General features: G+C 51.8%; 7 protein-coding genes across 7 annotated transcripts; 2 read left to right on the top strand and 5 right to left on the bottom strand.

The window, feature by feature from the left end:
* Positions 1 to 2,804: 2,804 nt before the first annotated feature.
* Positions 2,805 to 3,809, top strand: CKM354_000620900 (uncharacterized protein; the record flags this gene model as incomplete). Its single annotated transcript, XM_044801514.1, has 1 exon — positions 2,805 to 3,809. The coding sequence occupies one exon, from the start codon at positions 2,805 to 2,807 to the stop codon at positions 3,807 to 3,809; it is 1,005 nt and encodes a 334-aa protein (XP_044657449.1).
* A 285-nt stretch (positions 3,810 to 4,094) lies between these two features.
* CKM354_000620800 (uncharacterized protein) lies at positions 4,095 to 5,126 on the bottom strand (the record flags this gene model as incomplete). The annotated part of the gene is made up of 1 exon (XM_044801513.1): positions 4,095 to 5,126. One exon carries the CDS (start codon positions 5,124 to 5,126, stop codon positions 4,095 to 4,097), a length of 1,032 nt encoding a protein of 343 aa, XP_044657448.1.
* A 549-nt stretch (positions 5,127 to 5,675) lies between these two features.
* Positions 5,676 to 6,278, top strand: CKM354_000620700 (uncharacterized protein; the record flags this gene model as incomplete). Its single annotated transcript, XM_044801512.1, has 1 exon — positions 5,676 to 6,278. The coding sequence occupies one exon, from the start codon at positions 5,676 to 5,678 to the stop codon at positions 6,276 to 6,278; it is 603 nt and encodes a 200-aa protein (XP_044657447.1).
* An 86-nt stretch (positions 6,279 to 6,364) lies between these two features.
* On the bottom strand, positions 6,365 to 8,320 carry CKM354_000620600 (uncharacterized protein; the record flags this gene model as incomplete). Its single annotated transcript, XM_044801511.1, has 2 exons — positions 6,365 to 8,103; positions 8,152 to 8,320. 2 exons carry the CDS (start codon positions 8,318 to 8,320, stop codon positions 6,365 to 6,367), a joined length of 1,908 nt encoding a protein of 635 aa, XP_044657446.1.
* A 2,688-nt stretch (positions 8,321 to 11,008) lies between these two features.
* On the bottom strand, positions 11,009 to 12,667 carry CKM354_000620500 (uncharacterized protein; the record flags this gene model as incomplete). The annotated part of the gene is made up of 1 exon (XM_044801510.1): positions 11,009 to 12,667. One exon carries the CDS (start codon positions 12,665 to 12,667, stop codon positions 11,009 to 11,011), a length of 1,659 nt encoding a protein of 552 aa, XP_044657445.1.
* A 1,199-nt stretch (positions 12,668 to 13,866) lies between these two features.
* On the bottom strand, positions 13,867 to 14,700 carry CKM354_000620400 (uncharacterized protein; the record flags this gene model as incomplete). Its single annotated transcript, XM_044801509.1, has 1 exon — positions 13,867 to 14,700. One exon carries the CDS (start codon positions 14,698 to 14,700, stop codon positions 13,867 to 13,869), a length of 834 nt encoding a protein of 277 aa, XP_044657444.1.
* Positions 14,701 to 15,551: 851 nt separating this feature from the next.
* Positions 15,552 to 17,544, bottom strand: CKM354_000620300 (uncharacterized protein; the record flags this gene model as incomplete). Its single annotated transcript, XM_044801508.1, has 3 exons — positions 15,552 to 15,931; positions 15,990 to 17,418; positions 17,485 to 17,544. 3 exons carry the CDS (start codon positions 17,542 to 17,544, stop codon positions 15,552 to 15,554), a joined length of 1,869 nt encoding a protein of 622 aa, XP_044657443.1.
* Positions 17,545 to 17,748: the final 204 nt, after the last annotated feature.

Genomic DNA, 17,748 nt, shown 5'->3' with positions numbered 1-17,748 from the left:
TCGTGACCTACACCCAAAGCACAGCCACTACTCAAGCGATCTGAACAACCGACGGAGCAGTCGCGTTCCGCGCACATCATGCCATGCACAGAGGACGTGTACCGACCAAATAGGGCTGCATGAAGTCTCTTGGTGCTTCCCAACGCGACAGGGAAAAAGATGGTCTAGCCCTACGCACCTGTCGTGCCTGTCACACCTGCAAGCACACCTTGTTGCTTGTAGCTGTGGCTCATGAGGGCCTCGGCCTTACTCGTGATTAGTTTTGCGTTACTTACTACTTACTACCCTACACGAGGCATACGGGCACAGCACACCGTATCGCGGTTGGTCGATCGCTGGTTCAAGAATAGCAGCATGATCAGCTGTGCTGCAGCAAACACCTTCTTCACACATCTCTTGCTCATCATGAGCCGGTCACGATGCCGCTGTGAGCAGATGTGTCGTATACCAGATCACGCTCTCTCGCACCGAGATACCCGCTCTTCATCTATGCCGATCCGAGAACTTCCGCTTTGAGGTGGTACAAAGGTATACCGAACGCAACGACTGCTCTCAGCAAAGATTTGTAGTCGATGACATATGCTTCGAGCCTTCAAGGTGCGGCTAGGACGGCTCACGACCTAGCATTGCTCGTCTGCCCAATCGAGAAGGTCCTCGGCATCTCATGCTCACATATTGCCAGCTGAGAGACCTCACGAAGCACGAGTCAAGGTCTCAAGAACTGGCTCAGGTTCACCTGCCATACCAGCTAAACGTTCTACCTGAATTCGAGGAGACTTTCGGCATTTACTCCGTCGCCATAATTCACATCCAACCAAGAACCTGTCCTTGAGCTTCAGTCGAAACGGGAAATCGCATTTTGCCTTTCTTCGACTGAAATATTATTGTTGCACCCGAAACTCCGTTCGTACCAGATGCCTGGAATGCCTAGCATCACAGCGTAGAGCTCAACACTCCGCAGCTGAAGCCCGAGTCATACACCCACCGTCACCCATCGGCTTCTCACTTCCTCAAACCTTAGATCACAGCGCTGGCACCCGTTAATACCCAACAGCTTTTCTAACTTCCAGGGTACCGACACATAAGCTCTATCTGACAATTCTAAAACTCTCTATGCTCCGATACAGCTTTCAAAAGCGGGTTGTGGAGATCTGGTTGTCGTTTCATCAGCCACAGCTACAAATAGCTCGAAACCTTCTTCCCTAACAACAGCTCGTCTATACTGGTCTAGGATTTGTTGAGTCAGAAGGTATGGTTTCTGTTTCGCGGGGTGTTGCATGGAGTAGGATGTTGAGCGAGTAAGAAGACATCAAAAGGAAGGAAGAATTTGGAATTGTCCTATGCTGTGGTTGTGAAGAGGATGCGATGTCTGGATTTTGCAGGTATCGAGGAGAGAGGGATCTGGCCTGTCATTGCGAATCTGGCCCGAGACTTGTTGCTCGACTGGATAGATATATCAATTGATATTGAGCTGTGGCTCTACGAGCACTGTGAGAACAGGTGAGTGAGTGTCACCTATCAACCTGCACCATCTAGTGCACTTCAACTGGCAATTTAGATACGATGATACTGCTCAACATAGGTTTGCTCCACTCTCTCAGCTTTGCAAACTTAGGATCATCATTCCTAATACAAATCCTCATACTCGCCTCCTTCATGCGATAGCTCTGCAACTCTCTTGCTGACCACATCATCCGACATCTCAGCAGAATCCACGCCTTGAATATGAATTACTCCAATATGATCCCGTTTTACAACCATCTCCTCCTCGTCTTCTACTACATCATCAACGCCGTTAGGACAGTAGAGCGGGACTTCCATTCCGCCATGGGAATGCCCAAGGTGACAGCGTCTAAGTATATGTGCTTGCTGGTCTGCTGTAGTGGCAGTAGTATCCATGAAAGTCGATGGAGTGCCGGTGTGATGGAGTGCAACTGGGGCCTTGTATTGTGGTCAGCGACATGGAACTATTGTGATATCAATGGGTCGATACCGCTGAAGAAGCCGCTATAAGCATAGCAAGTATGGTGATTATCGACTTCATGGTTATTGGTGTTGTTGACTGTTGAAATATGATGCTGGTGATTCTTGATATATGGGATACTGTTTAGGAATGGAGTCTATGAGAAGCAGGACCGCTGGTTGAAGAGGTTTTCATGAACTTTGGTACTAGCTAAAGCTCTATATCACTGCTGGGACGGGCTGAAGTGCTATTGTTCATGTTTGCTTCACGCCTCAGTGTAGCCATATCAGTTGATCCTTCGAAAGGGCATGGTGAGCTCTTGCTAGAGCAGAATCGACTGCGTGCGCAGAGAATTGCAAGGCCAGCAATTTATCGGGTGCTAAGGCTTCTTGTGAGCCGGCCAGCGCATTGCAAGTCTGTTTGCTCATGCTGAAGGCCTCAATAAGACCAGTCGCTCGAGGTACAGAGCTGTCCAGAGGAGCTTGGTATTACTCCGAATCTTGGTTCTTGCCTTCGCGTGGTCGGCATGCTCTCTGTGCTTGAATAGTACGTTGTGGTGCTGCGATGATTAGGTGCAAAGTGCGCGGAGACTACGATGATGGATCACCGATGAGGCACACTAAAATGGTCAGTCATTGATGATAGTGCAGAGCAAAGAGGGAAGACAGACACGAGGTCCAAAGTTGCATGTGATCGATCCCCTCGCTTCGCTTGGCAACATCAGATACCCACCTCACCTGACCCAGTACCACCATCCTTCGCATCTCGACTCTCCGCCAGTTCACAGCGGCACCAGTCCGCCATGTCCTCCCGATAGCACAGCCCTCCGAAATATTCGAGCATGCCTCGCCAGCGCAGAGGCACAGCCTCATCCACCAACACAGCGACCGACCTCCCACCGAGCAGCCATGGCCCTCAAGAACTGGGTTCCATGTACGACTACCTCGCCAAAATCATTCTCCTCGGACCTTCAAACGCAGGAAAATCATGTCTCCTCCACCGCTTCGTAAAATCCGAATGGCGCGTCTTATCCTCCCAAACAATCGGTGTAGAATTCGCGAGCAAGATTGTCAAAATTGGAGATTCGGGCGCAACAAACGGGACATATCGAGGACGAGATACGGTAGCACCTCGAAGGAAAAGGATAAAGCTACAATTGTGGGATACAGCGGGTACAGAGCGGTTTCGCAGCGTGAGCAGGTCATACTATCGCGGCGCAGCGGGCGCGATCTTGGTCTACGATGTGAATAACCCGGAATCGTTTCGTGGATTGGGAGAATTTCTGCGAGATGCGAGGACTCTGGGTAGTCCGCATTTGAGTGTTGTGCTGGTAGGCAATAAGAAGGATTTGAAAGAAGATCCGGATCTGGCGCGAGAGGTGCAGCAGGAGAGTCTGCTGGACGGAGATGCTTTCGGGAGCTTGAGCAGTCGGACAGGCACCATCGGACCAGGAAGCTTGCCCGTCACGCTAGGAAGCCAACAGAGAGCGACTATAGCGAGTGAGAATGACCGAGGAGTGAACGCAAGCATTGCTGGGAACTGGGCCAGCCAGAATAGAATTCCTGCTGCGATGGAAGTGAGCGCCTTATCTGGAGACGGAGTGGAAGAAGCCTTCAACAAACTTGCGAGAATAATCTTGACGAAGATTGAACTGGGAGAAATCGACCCTGATGACCCTATGAGTGGAATACAGTACGGAGATGCGGACTACTACAGATTTGATGACGGGTCGAGCAGTATAAAGTCTGGTGGGCTCACGAGTGATGGATATGGCGGTAGCACGAGGCGAAGAAGGAAAGGACGCGGAGTTCTAGGACTTGCGGGAAGTAGTGGAAGATGTTGTTGATCATTGGGACACTTTTGTTGCATTTTGGAGCGAGCGGTCTGCTTTCGTCATCTGGGTTGTGTTTGGCATAGCGAGCGTGCTTTGTTCAGAGTTCAAGATACCCTCCACCATTCGTTATTACGACAGAGATCAAGACGGGACAGCGTTTTAAAGCAGGCGAGGAATTGGAACCTACTGTAATGCTAATGTGCAGTTTCTATAGTCTACATCTAAGCATACGCCTGTATCTTGGTCACCTCCGATGCTATGCAGCAGCACCAGCAATGCAGTACCCGATCTCACACACTAATTCGCAGCCGCAGTCCCCAAATCCTCGCAATCCAAACTCTGCCCTGGCTTCCTCTTCTGCTGCGCCAGATCCAACGCTTTAACCAGAGCATAAAGCATCTCCATCCTCGGCACCGACACACCTAATTTCTGCGCAGTTCTCACAGGATTTCCCAGAATGACCTCATGTTCCATTTTCCTCGCATGGAGAACATCTGTCAACATACTATACTCAATCCCCAACGTGCCTTTTCGAGCCATGATCTTGGCAAGTCCCTCATATGCACCATCTTTCGTGATCTTTTTATATCCGAGTGCTTGAGAGATGGCCACGACTTCATCTAACACGCCTTTGACGACTGATTCTGCGAGTTCTGATGAAGCTAAGAACGGGAGATCTCGTGCCAATGTGAGAGCTGTGATGGAGTTGAAGGGGACGTTGAGGAGGAGTTTGGACCACCGGAGTTCTTGGATGTCTGCGTGATAGGATGCATTTCCTCCGCCGGCGTTGAGTAGTTCAACCAATTTCTCAGCAGAGGCTTTGACACTTGGATTATCGTGCGCAGATGCTGGGAAAGGCCCAGTGGCGAAGCTCTCGAAATTTCCGTGACGAACGTGGCCTGGTGAGATTTGGGTTGTCGGTTGATAGATCACGCAGCTGAGAAGAGGATTCTCTGGAAATCGTTCCGCGTACTCCTGCTCGATACCGACGCCATTCTGGAGCAAAGCGACCGTAGTCTTGCCAGGTGTAACAGCAGGAGCTATCGTCTCGGAGGTCTTGTTTTCGGGAAAGGCTTTAGTTGCTACGAGCAAGTAGTCGTAAGGTCCATTTTCGGCAGCTTCTTGAGGATTTCGAGCGACTTTTGGCTTGATGTGTAGGCCTTTGCCGTAGATGTCTGAGTCGATGAGGATTCCGTTGTCTTTGACTGCTTGATAATTTGATCGGCAGATTGCTGTCACGTCGGCTCCTCCTTTGAGCAACTGGTAGGCGTAGACTGCTCCTACTCCTCCTGTGCCGTGGAGGAGTATTCTCGGGCCCGAAGACGACATGCTGCGTGAGGATGTGAATGCCTTAGGCACAAAATTCGTTCTTGTCACTTGTGCTGGTCGTAGTTGTGAAGTCGTTGTTTTCCACGCGTGCGTGCTCCTCAAGATGCTCTTCAACATGGCCGATCCGAAGACGCGAGCCAGAATGACAGATTAGCAAACAGGCAATGCATGACCTTTAGCGACATCGGCATTGGAGCAGCTCGGCGGCTTAATTCTTCACAACAGAGTCATAACACGCCCTACGCCCTATTGTTCGGCCTGTGAACAAGCCCGACAGCGACTATACTCGACCGCACAGCTCTGAATTAACTCTGTGCGTTGACAGAGATGATATCTCACGCGCTCGCAGCGTTGAAGTAGACGAACATACTGGCCAGCTGCAGGTACCACAAGCTTGTCTAGCTGCATGACGAAGCGGTGAGAATGCCGACACTGACGAGCTGCTTTCTATGGCGCGTATCTGGACTTGCATCGTGAAGCTCTCATTGCTAATCGTCTGCACTGACCGTACTGAGCAAGCAGCGTAGACACTCGATAGGGTCGCGACCGATGGCTCCGAACGACATCTTCCAGTTCTCACTGCTCTCGGCTTACAATGCCGGCCTCAAGGATGGAGGTCCGCCGACGGCTTTCCTCAAGACCCAAGGCGATCATGGCATCGGGCTGTTCGAAGATGAAGAGAGCGATCTTGTGTTGATCGACGGAACACCATATGCTGTTGACAAAGACGGAGACGCGGATTTGGCTGAGAAGGACGACCAGCTTCCGTTCGTCATGGTCACTACGTTTCAGCCAAAAGAGAGGACGAAGGCTCCAGGTGGGACGACAGCGAAAAAGCTGAAAGAGCTATTTGAAGAAAGCAGGAACACACCTTTGGCTTTCAAGATTAAAGGCAAATTTAAGTACCTGAATACGCAACAACAGACGTATTGGGACGTTACAGGACAGATATTTGGCTTCTGTGTTCCGTCATGGCAGAAGACCATGAGCGGCGATGGTTTGCAAGCTATGTATCTGAGCGAGGACAAGGAAACTGGAGGCCGTCTTGTCGATTTTGAGACTGGCGATGGTGCTACGCTGGAATATGCGAAATGCCCGCGGTTTCATCTCAACTTCTCGCAAGACGACGAGTTCCAAGAATTGCGCCTCTAGCTGCGGAGGCACTTACCTAAGTAGGCACGCCCGATTGAAAATATGGGGACGTGTCTACAGTTGGCCTGCAGCACGAAGGTCGCCTCTCAGCTATCGTTCAACCATGCCGCTGCCCCGTCAGAAAAGGGATTCCTCGGAGGTGATGATGGAGGACGAGTTCCGAATCGTCTCCCGGGAGGCCTGGAGCGCCGTTCGGGCGCACCGCCGCCTGTATAAGGTGCCCCGGGTGGCAGTCCTATGATTTCATTAAATGACATGCCGATGTAATGCCTGTGGGTCTTCGGCTCGACGACACGAGCGAAAGCAACTGGATGTTCTCCTCCCCAGGACTCAACGCTCAGCCATGGATCCGCGGCGATCTTCTTCGTGATCCACTTCCTCAATTCTTCAGGCGTCGGACGGTCCGCCGGTTGATATTCCAGACAGCGATCAACCATATCGAGGAGATCCGGGTCTTGATACATGGACCTGGCGGCATCACTGACCCTGTATCGCCACGTCCCTCCAGGCATATAATCAGGCTGCGTGGCGATGTTCAGTTCAGATCGCTCTAGCAAGCAAAGAACGATACTCGCCGCGCCCCACACGTTCGCCGGCGCGAGGAGTTTGAAGTTGTCAACTGGTTCGTTGGTCATCGGATTGATGAAACTGAACTGCTCCGGCGCCAGGTAGCCTTGCGTCCCACCTCCAAGATTGTACAAGCTTGGGTTCATCTCGTCGTCCGGGTTCGTCACCATCGAGAGACCGAAATCTGCCATCTTTGGTTCTGGGTAGGAGGGAAATGTCACCCTCGGCAAGCCTAGCAAGATGTTCGGAGGTTTGAGGTCTCTGTGGACGATTTGCTCCCACTCGCCACTACTCTTGCCGACTGTCCCGCGTTCCATGCGAAGACAGCAGTCAATCAGCGCTTTGAAAGTGTAGATGATAAAATCGATGGGGATGCGCCTTTCCGCGGATCGGTGTCGTGCTATTAGCTCTGATAGATCGCCATTCGGACAGTATTCCAGCCACATCCGATACAGCAATCGGTCCTCGTCCACTTGAGCCTGAGAGGAAGCCAGATGCACGATATATTTTCCGCCAGTGTCCATTTTCGAATGCGCCCAGAATTTCAACGGGATCCTGTCGCTTTTGTCGCCATACCAAGTTGTCGAAGTTTCCCAAAGCGACCTTGACCGGATGACGGTATCTTTGATGACAACGCGATCTGCTATTAGTCCACCACCGTTGTCCCGACCCCAGACTTGGATTGTTCCCATGCCTCCACGCATATCTTGGATTGGTCGCCATGTCCGGTCTGGTTCCCGCAGTGGTATAGCTCGAGTGCCTGTCGGCTTCGCGTTGCGTTGGCGCTCTGCTTCAAGCCTTCTGACCCGACTCCAATCAATCTCTAGTTGCCTCCGCGCTCTTGCTGCTTTTAAAGCCTCCTGCCTGTCCACCAACGCATCGAAGGCAGCCGAACTTCGTTGCGCAGAGGAGGGTCTTGAATTTTTCATCAAGTCCGCGTCTCGCTTGAGACTCTGTGCCATCTTCTTTCGTTCGATTATACATTGTCCGAATCTCGATGTAGGTGGAGCATGCAAATCCCACATCCTCTTAAGCGTGTCAATCGCGAGACCCAGTATTGAAGCTCTCCGCGATGCTTCTTGCCACCGAGGTCTTGCTTGGGCGGCGCTGGCGGACTTGTTAATCGCAGCTACTTGCCCTTCTGCTTGGCTCCAGAAACCCAATACTTTTCGGATCTGCTGCCCCAAGTTTTGTTGTTCCGTCGGCGTCAACTGGCTCCATTCTCGCAAAAGGACTCGGCCCCATTCTTCATTCGCCTCTGGTATCCATCAGCAAATGCGATGCTATTGTACACCGCGACTCTCACCTGGGTTTTCATGTTCTACAGAATTTAATCCAAAGTCCAGAAACTCCGCTCGCAGTCCGTCGCTCGCGGGAAGTGGGTTGCGGTATGGCGCATATGGAGTTACTGGTGGAGGAGTATCCTGAGAACCGGGTGTCTCCGCGGCCAACGACGGATTCCAGCTGAATGGCATTTTTGTTCTGCTATGCTGTGTTCACAGCGGGTGGCCTTTTGCGAAGCTGACATGGCGTAGTACAACGCATTATAGAATGGTGAAAGAGTGAACAAAGAAATAGCATCATGTTTCCGGAAACGGAAGTCTGAGTTCTTTGTCTATTGATCACTACAACCTGGAGTACCAAAAGGTCGCCCACAAGCAAATGCGAAGTCCAGTGTGACCAGGTGCCCATTGCCACTGTGCTCAAATTGTCCCTTTCGCGATGGGACGCTGCCTCTGCGATACGGGAGTAATCGAACCTGTGCTTCAAGGCCCGTGTGACGCTCAGCTGTACAGGAAGAGGAACAATGCTTGTGCTCCTTGCCCTTCGCAGGTCTGGAGGGTCCGCAGCCTTCCGTCCCCGATGGAAATTTCATGAAACAACTCAGATCGACCTTATCCGTTGCGGATTACTCAAACATCTCGACCGGTCGACTGTGGAAGTCTCGGAACATGGTAGTGAAATCAGCAAGCATAAGGATGAGTGCGACCATATCCACTTATTGAGCCGTGCGAGATCAAACAATACCACACCGCTACACAGCTTGCCCTCGAGTAATCGACCGATTCGGGAATGATTTGAGCGGGCGCTGCAGTGGTATAGCATTCGCTACATTAGCTCTCATCCAGCGCCAGCCCGCAGCTCTACAGTGCAACGAAGGGCTCTGATCGTCTATCCATCGCTCACCGAGTCACTTCAATCGACAACGTTGAACCCAGATATTGGGCCCTGTCCGTGTCGGGTTGTGTTCAGTAGCGGATCTCTTTCGACCAGGCTCCTGGAAAGTACGTTTCAGCAATACCAATGCTTGGAACCCAAGGAAGAATTATCGCACTAGGCAAAAATGTGAAGTCAATGCACAACGCTCGATAGAGGTAACGATTGGGCCAGTCCGCACTACACATAAGCAGATCACTCATCATAAGCCTTAGCAAAATTGCTAACTAGGGCAGTCGAAGTCCTGGAAGAAGAGGCAAGTTTACTAATCTTTTAACGCTACAAGGCTGGACGCGTGGGTCTTATACATGAGCCTTCTGTACTAGCAAGCATAGCGTAAGCATTTCGTTGCTGATAGACCACTGCTCTTATTGATAGAAGACAGGAGATTGTCTCACAAGCTGGTCGCCGAATAGGCGGAGCACTCATGCTCCTCGTATTTACACCGCCAGGCACGATGTGCAGCATAGGCCAAGAGCGGCCACTGAAGAATATATAAGGCACTTGGGCGACCGCGAAATAGAGAAGCACATCAGACCCAGCAACAGAGCAACAATCGACAACATCTCCACCAAACAACAACAACCCTTCCAGTACCAAAATGGTCAACTTCATCTCCATCTTCGCCTCTGTCTTGGGATTGACTTCCCTCGCAGTATGATCTCCATGCACTGACAAGACAAGAATCTTGCTAATTACTCGAAACAGATGGCTTGTAAGCCCAAGGACTGCTGCTACCAAGTAATCCTTCCTCCAAGGGCCGGTCTGAACGACAGAAATAGCTGACCAACGCGCTTTAGTGGGACTGCAAACCTGAAATTCAGGCTCAGTGCGATGCCAAGTGCTGCAGTACTGTTACGCACGCGGAAACCCGCAACGGCATCAGCGGACAGTACTACTATGGTGTTGCTTGCGCCACATAAATGGTTTTATCCGCGCTTTGGCTGGGAGGGAAGCCATTCAGGGGACGAGGCGGGGGTAGAAGTTGCAGGAGTTCGTCTTGGTCGTTGAAAAGTTTGTTATACGGAGGGATTGAAGCTGGAGGGCTAAAAGTGATCAGCAGAGGGTTGGCTTGGTGCTTCGCGGTTCGTGCTGGATTACATCAATGATCGAACCAGCTTGCACAGATAGTCACTTTGACAATTTACTGCTGGACATCATTATTCTTTACACTCAGTTCATTGCCGATGTTCTCTCCATCCCTGGCGTCTTGTAAGTCCTGCTTATATCGAGGTGGACAGATGAGGAAGCGGACCAGAGAAGCCACCCTGCAGAGAAAACGTGAGCTTCACTGGTGATTGATCTACTCGGGTACAGCTCACTACGGTTTAGGGGACCCCATGCGGACCTATCGATAATCACGACATGCTTCGCGGAATGATGAGTTGCACGAGCACGGTCAATCAAACCACGAAGAGAACTCACTCGCTTGAGAATGACGAGATGTATTGAACACGCGTGGAAAAGTCAACACGAGTCACTGCGGCGAAGAGCTTTTGGTCAAGTCCTGTTCAGCGGGCATAATGTGATTTCCTATGCGACCGCCGCAGTAAGGACTTGGATACCAAAGCAGGCCGTAAAGCTGAGAAATTTGGAACAAAACCTGAATCGCAATGATGCGTATTGAAGTTCGGCTGTTACTCTGATCTACAACTCAAAACATCTGAGAATGTGGTAGAATAATAACAATATAACCACTCTGTTCGTGCGCTATGCACACGCATTCACCGGATACTACCAGCCCTGCTTGGAAGCTTTGCTTACGTTGGTGTGTATTCCGTCCTGCTAATATTCGCTACGTTTCAGCGCGGTAGGATGTGATGCCAACGATAGCAGGAACAATATCAAGGCGTGAAGTCCTGTCGCTTTCTGTGACGCGATCGCAGTTTTGTCATTTTATTGTAGACAGATAGCTTGATATAGCAAAGTAGCTACCACTCGAAGGCTTAGCCGGAAAAACAGCCTGCCCGTGCTCGTTCCTCTTTCCAGGCCTGCAGGATCAGCAGCTTTTTGTCTCGAGTTGGTGGCTTCCAGGATAAGTCTTCGACTGGTGCTTCCTCGAGATGTAAAGATTCATATTCTGCTCCGGATCTGAGGAGCAATTCGACAATCTCACCCGGTCCATATTGCCAGGCCGCAAGCAATGGTGGTTGATCTCCAAGATTGATGTCCGCTCCAGCATTTAGCAGACGTTTTATTCCGTCTGGGGAGGCCGAAAGATCTTGACAAAGGAAGCCCAAAACCGTGCGCATCTGACCTCGGTCCTTATACATGCGGTCGAGATCGACTCTCCAAGCGACCAGTAAATCAAACGCAGATGACCCAAACCTTCGAACTGCGGAACATGCTGCATATAGGGGCGTGCCTCTACCATGTTCTGAAATGCCCTCGACTTTCGCCCCTGACTCCAACAAGAGGCGCATTGCGTCCAAGTGGCTATATCGAGCGGCATAGCACAGCGGTGTCTCTAAGTAAGGTTTGTCTCCAGCATCGATCTCTACGCCTGAGCGTAACAGAGCTCGCATGATATCCACTGCACCAGTTTTTGCTGCATAATGGAGTGGCATTCGGCCACTGATATCGGCTTTCGTAACAGAAGCTCTCTGGTCGAGGAGCCATTGAGAAATATCCTGGTTCCCCTCATCCAAAGCATAAGAAAAAGCCGGCGTTGAAAGACTATCACAATTGGCCTGCAGATTGCACCCAAGGTCAAACAGATGCTTGACAATATCGATGTTTCCTGACTCAATTGACACTGCTAGTGGGCTTAGGTCCACTATGTCGCTCTTCAAGAGAAAATCCAAATCGGCATTTTTGTCTCGAACCAGGAAGGTCATTATTTCCAGATAACCACGCTGTACAGCGCGATGCAATAGAGTTCGTCCACGGGGTGCGTCTTTGAGATTTGACCATGGCGACATCAAGTATCGAAGTACTTCAAAAGCACCTGAGTTGGTCGCATGTTCCAGCAAAGACATTCCCCATGCGCCACCATACTCCCAGTCGCTGTCATCGTGTTCCCCCATAGCTTCGATAGATAGTTGCAGCAACGTTGTTACTTTGGCCCATTGTGGCTCCAGAGAACTTATGAGGTCCTGCAGTCCGATCAGGTTGTCGTTGTATACGAGACATTCTGCTTCACTAAGGACGTCCGATGCGCTCCTGATGGCTCCATTTACAGAACGAATGCTATCGGTGCGCCAGGCACGTCGCACTTCCCTGTCCACATTCCAGATACTCGACGCAGACTCATTGACGAACCGCACAGGCTTCACAAGTTTTGAATACTCGGACTGAGGTCGGGAATCCACTTGTTGGGCGACGCTGAGACACCATGCCTTCAGCACGCGGGTCTCTGCTCGCTCTGGAACATACTTCAAGTTTGAATCGTGCTCGAACCGCCCACGACAAGATTTGGTGTGGAGTGGGAGATAGTCAGGCCGGAAGCCACGACCGCAGTGCTTGCAATTTTTCAGGTCATGTCCGGTATGTATTTTTATGTGACGAGAAAGTCTGTCCGCTCTCTTGAATGTGTTCCCACATGTATGACATTTGTGGGTCCTGCCTTCCTTAGGTGAAGCATGTGATAGCGCATGTCGTCGCATTGTCGTTGCGCGGCTGAACTTCTTGCCGCATGTCGCACATTGCCGATCCATTTTTCGACGTTTTGTGTTTGGTTTCACTGACGTCGAATCGAGTCGTGCAACGCATGGCCAGGAAAGAGTGCAATGAACGCAAGTGGACTTTCAATAAGGCTGACGAACAATAGCAGCGTGCACCTCCTGCTTTATGCTGGATCGAGCTGACAGCCACCAGAGCTAAGCTCCCGCGTGTGCAGCTGCACCCCCCAGTTTCTGCTCAAAGGAGGTGATGCTTCAGCTTCCTGGGCCTTTGAGCCTGCAGCTGCACCTCCGACTTTCTGCTAGTTTGAGCTGCCCTCATCAGCCACTTCACTCACGCAGCCAACACAGCCTGGAGAGCTATGAAAGCACCCCACAAAGATTTCCCAAGTAGGCTCAGCCAGAGCTGATCAACACCACAGCACCTCCAAATCTTTCCTTGATGCGATTTTCTGCCCTGGGCCGAGATGCAGCCACATGGTCGCATGCCATCCGGCGCCTGCAATCGCGCGACTGCACCTCCTTGACATTTCTGTATTGAGACAGCAGGACGCGGGTTACGATGCCTTGGCTCGGATCAGTCGTCACAATCAACACTGCACCTCCGAGTGTTTTCTCTATTCGTGAAGACCAGTTTCAGGCATGGCGTGTCAGTAGCGCATATATATTTCAAGCGCGTTGTTGCGGCGTTCCATCAATCTGTCCTTCCTTACTTCTGTTGCACTCAATCATGACTTGCTCGCCCGCCTGGAACCAGACATCTTTGAATAATACTACATTCACAGCCAAGGACTCAACCAGCACACAATCCGCATTGCAGTTCAGCAGCAATGCTCCCAGAGACGACGATCGCCAGCAAGTCCTGCTGGCCATAACTTTCGGAATCATCGCTACCCTGCTCGCCGCTTTCACGTTGGTCATTGCATATTTGCAACTCCGAAGACATGCAAGACACACTCGAGAGCCCAATGCCGACCAAGTAGAAGCAGGCATGGAATTATCGGACGCAACGTATATGATCTTTCATGTAATCTTGCATGCTTACTCGATTGTACTGATACGATACAGTACTTTCGAGCAGCCCGGACATCCTCGAACGTGGTGACTTCTAGTGGAGGAGGAAGCGAGTCGGACACACTTTCGTCATTCTCAGGTTGGCTTGTTGAAGAGAAGTTTGAGGATCATCAAGCAGGATGGCACAGCGTTCCAAGCGTCGCGCAGAGACAGCAGTAGCATAGGGCAAAAAGGAAGAGAACAAGCCACACTTTCCATCTTGGGTTCCTGTTCTCCATTTCACCACCCTGCCCAATAGCACCTGCTCGCTGACCCTCGTTGGCTGGAAGCAGTGTTGTTGATCCAGAAAGTCGCGCGTTATGTGCTTCATCCTTGCCATCGCTCTGATTTTCTTCTGGCGCCCTATCCGCAGCATCTTTCCCTCGGGGAGCATGGAGAAGTCTTCTCGTCAGAGATGCAACAAACTCTTTCTCATGACTCCGTTCGTCCGCTGTATCAAAATTTTCGATATCTCCGCCCCAAGCATCCTCGCAGATCTGCGAGAGAGCGGAAGAAGATGATGAGAGCTCCTCATCATCGCTCTGAGTTCCCATAGGAGAAGTTCCCACGTCTTCATCGCTCTGGCGATCTGTCGAGGTCAATTCCGAGCCGTTTGCCTTCCCGTTGACACTGAGATCTGCTTCGGGCGGAGAAGCAGAAGCAAGTGGCCCGTCATCTGCAGGTGAAGAGAGCTCCTGTCGAGAATTCCTCTCTCCGCTCTGATCTTCTTCCATGGCGGTCGGCTCTGTCAAATCCACTTCTGGCGCCTCCGACTTCGTGTTTGCACCAGAGAGACCAGTCGCCTTCAGAAATGCGTCACCCCAGCTCGACTTCTTCGAATCCTCCTTTGGCCGATCAGTCTCTTTCTTTCCAGCAGAGTCGCCAGCATTCCACTGTGGAAGTGGAATCGACTCCTCCACATCATCAGCCCAGCTGAAGTTCTCCGTAGGTGTCCAGGGCGCCATGGTGGGCTGTATGAATTCGGAGCGGGCGTCGGAAAAGAAGGATGAAGGGAGAGTATATGCACCGCAGCAAAAGGGTGAGAGAATAGGACTCGGAGCAGAGGTACGAGAATTGTGCAACAAGAGGGAAAGAGCAACAGAAAAATCTCTCCCCATCCGCTGCCGTCTGCCATACCCAATCATTGCTATTGCAATCGTCAGGCAAATTACTTACATACCACCTGTCCACTCCACGCCACCACAAGCGACTCCAAGTCAAATTCATGGTCTGATCGCTGTCAGAAGAATGAGGCGTCCGTGGTCGAATTTGTAACTTCACCTATGAATCCCAGTGGTTTGGTCCGAGCTTCCCGCACATACGCTCCAGAAATTCCGGCCTGTCACACCTAAAGTTGACGAGCCACGAGCGAGATGAACACGCAGCCAGTACCCTGCCTTACCTTCTTTGGTATGCTTTTGCTGAAGACTCGGTTGTACGCATCCAATAAGCATAGGCTCAGAAAGCCGAGAGCGTGCCAAAACGGGTAATGCTGGTGAATTTTGAAGGCCAGTAGAGTAAGCAGGTCAGGTCCACGATGGGACTTGTGGCTTGTAGTCGATCCGCTCATGACAGTCGAATTTTACCAGTCGGTGATCGCGATGGCGCAGCGGCGATTTAGCCCAAGTAGACCAGAACAGCAGGTCGAAAGAGGATCTTGTCGGGAAAGCTAGTCCCCGGTTGGCGAAAAAAGGGCTGGCTCAAAAAGCGGCCTGGGATTTCAGCGTGCGCGTCTCTCTTTTGCATTACCCTCAGTCAGCACGGAACCAGCTCCACTTAATTGACCCATTCATACTATAACCCATCCACTCTTCAATCAAACTATCCCGCTTAGTCTCCTCACTCCTCCCAAGATTCCCACTCCTTTCATAACTTTTATCACTTCAGCTCCGCCATCCGCACCACCTTTCTCCGTCCCACTCTTCGCTAAGATCGCAAATCTTAGCACAACCTCTGTGCACGTGACCAAGATAGACAAAATGATGAGCACAATAATGATCCAGGTGATTCTCGTCATCTTCACGTCGGCAATCGAATCCGACAGGATCTCGGCCAGATCGAGGAATACCCGACATCGCTCGTTCAGGACTTGGATGCGAGGTTTGATTTCGAGGTATTCGCGGACGGCAGCGTAGAGAGGGTGTAATGTAGGTTCGGCGTCCCAGAAGAAGTTGGGAGTGTCGAGCATGTTCGAAGCTAGGAAAGGATTGTTAGTCAAAAGTAACGTGATGAGGCTGACGCATGTGTGGCTTACAAAGATTGACATCGACTCTTCCTTCGAAGAGCTTGCCGACAAGGCTGACGATTTCTTTGCGATCCATGCCAAGACGGCCTTCGAGGGCTAATCGACGTGGCACATATTGCGCTGACTCCATTGTCCGCTGCATTCGTTCTTCGAAGAAGGAGAGCTTAGTTGACTGAGCTATCCCGTGAGACATGGCGAGCTTGATCATGTGGTCGCTGGTCCGGAGCGTGATCATGTCATTGTATATTCGTGGCTTGTCGGCTTCGCGGTCGTATTGGAAGTGAAATTCCTCGGTCTCGAAATCGCTCTCGTCCAGAGGTCGCGTCATAAGTGGCAAAGCTGACGGAGGCGCAAGTGCGGCGGTCTTCGCAGAGAGCGTCTGAGGCAGGTTGTTTCGTACTGCTGATGGCATGGCCGCCACCGTCGAGAAAGTCAAATCAGCGAGCAGGTCTCGCTCCTGGTTCTGCGTGAAGTTCCACAACACTGCTACACCATAGCTGAAGATGAAGAGCTCCGCGACCGTATGCGCATTCGGGTTTATGCCGGAATGTGGTGATGGAAAGCTGAAGCCAGAATTGGAATCGCTGGACTCCCTTCTCCCGGCTTCACGTTCTTGATCCCAGCCGCCGTCCTCTTCCCGGTGGTGGTTCTGCGACATGGGATCCATTTCGGGCGGCGGACTGGCCTGGTACTCTGAATGATGACCGCGCACAGAGTACTCTTCGCTCTCCTCACCCCATCCTTCGCGATACTGTCGCCTCTCGTTGGCTTCAATTTGCTCGTCCAGGACACTTCTCCCGCCTGGATGTTTGACGTAAGGACTACTTCTCACCCGGTAACCATCACTCCCACCCAGCAGCGGCAGCTGGTAGACACAGTATAAGCAGTCATCGTACAGCTTGGTCTTGGCGCCATGCTGATCGCGGATGAAGGTAGCAGTGCTTCGCAGTTTGAAGCTCTGAGCCATACAGTATGCCGTGACGCGCGCAAGTTGGGGATCCGCTATGCGCTGCGACTTGGGCAGTCGTTCTGCCTCGCTCTTGCCTCGTCGCGGGCCTTGACGCCGCCTTCTGAGCTCCTCATCTCGCGGTGGCGCGCTGTCATCCTCGTCGCTAAAACTGTCTCCCTCCGGAGCGTCTTCTTCGGTTGTCTCGGGCAGCAGCACCAACTTTTCGCTCGTCTTGCTGCTTCGGGCGGGAATATGTGCGCCGCTCAATGGGATCCCCTTCCCACTCAGCTTCGGGTCTAGCGGATGTCGGCCAGACGGCGTTCTGGTGTGATTCAGCGGTCGCTGACCGGGTGGCAGTCGTCTTTGGGCGGATGGGATTTCCGAGGCATACTGCAGCACATTGTCGACCGAAATGATGCGCGTGCCAGCGCGCTGGGCTTGCGGTCGTGGTGCTGGTCGGTTTTCGGCTCGTTCGCGCGCATCCGTCACCTTACGACCGGTTAGTGGGAGGGACATATTCCCGTGTGCAGACTTTGCTGCAGTTTGTGGGCGTACAAGAACGGTTGGCGTTCGTTTGGGAGGACCGCCTGGGCCTCGTGGAGCTGCAATCGACATGGCGCTTTGCAAGGATGGAGTGCAGGGATCGGTCAGAGACTAATTCGACCTCGTTCACCTCTTCTCTATCGTCTCGTAAGCATTCTATTCGGTGATGGCGAAAGAGGGAGTCGTCGCGTTGTCGCAGAGTTGCGCAAGTCGAGCATTGAAGCTCGAGCGCGCTGCCCAACGCTCCAACGTCATCGTGCTTTGCCGATTCCGACT

This window comes from Cercospora kikuchii (assembly GCF_019650295.1).
Source record: "Cercospora kikuchii DNA, contig_00003, whole genome shotgun sequence".
Taxonomy (NCBI): domain Eukaryota; kingdom Fungi; phylum Ascomycota; class Dothideomycetes; order Mycosphaerellales; family Mycosphaerellaceae; genus Cercospora; species Cercospora kikuchii.
This window is presented reverse-complemented; position numbering and strand designations above follow the sequence as displayed.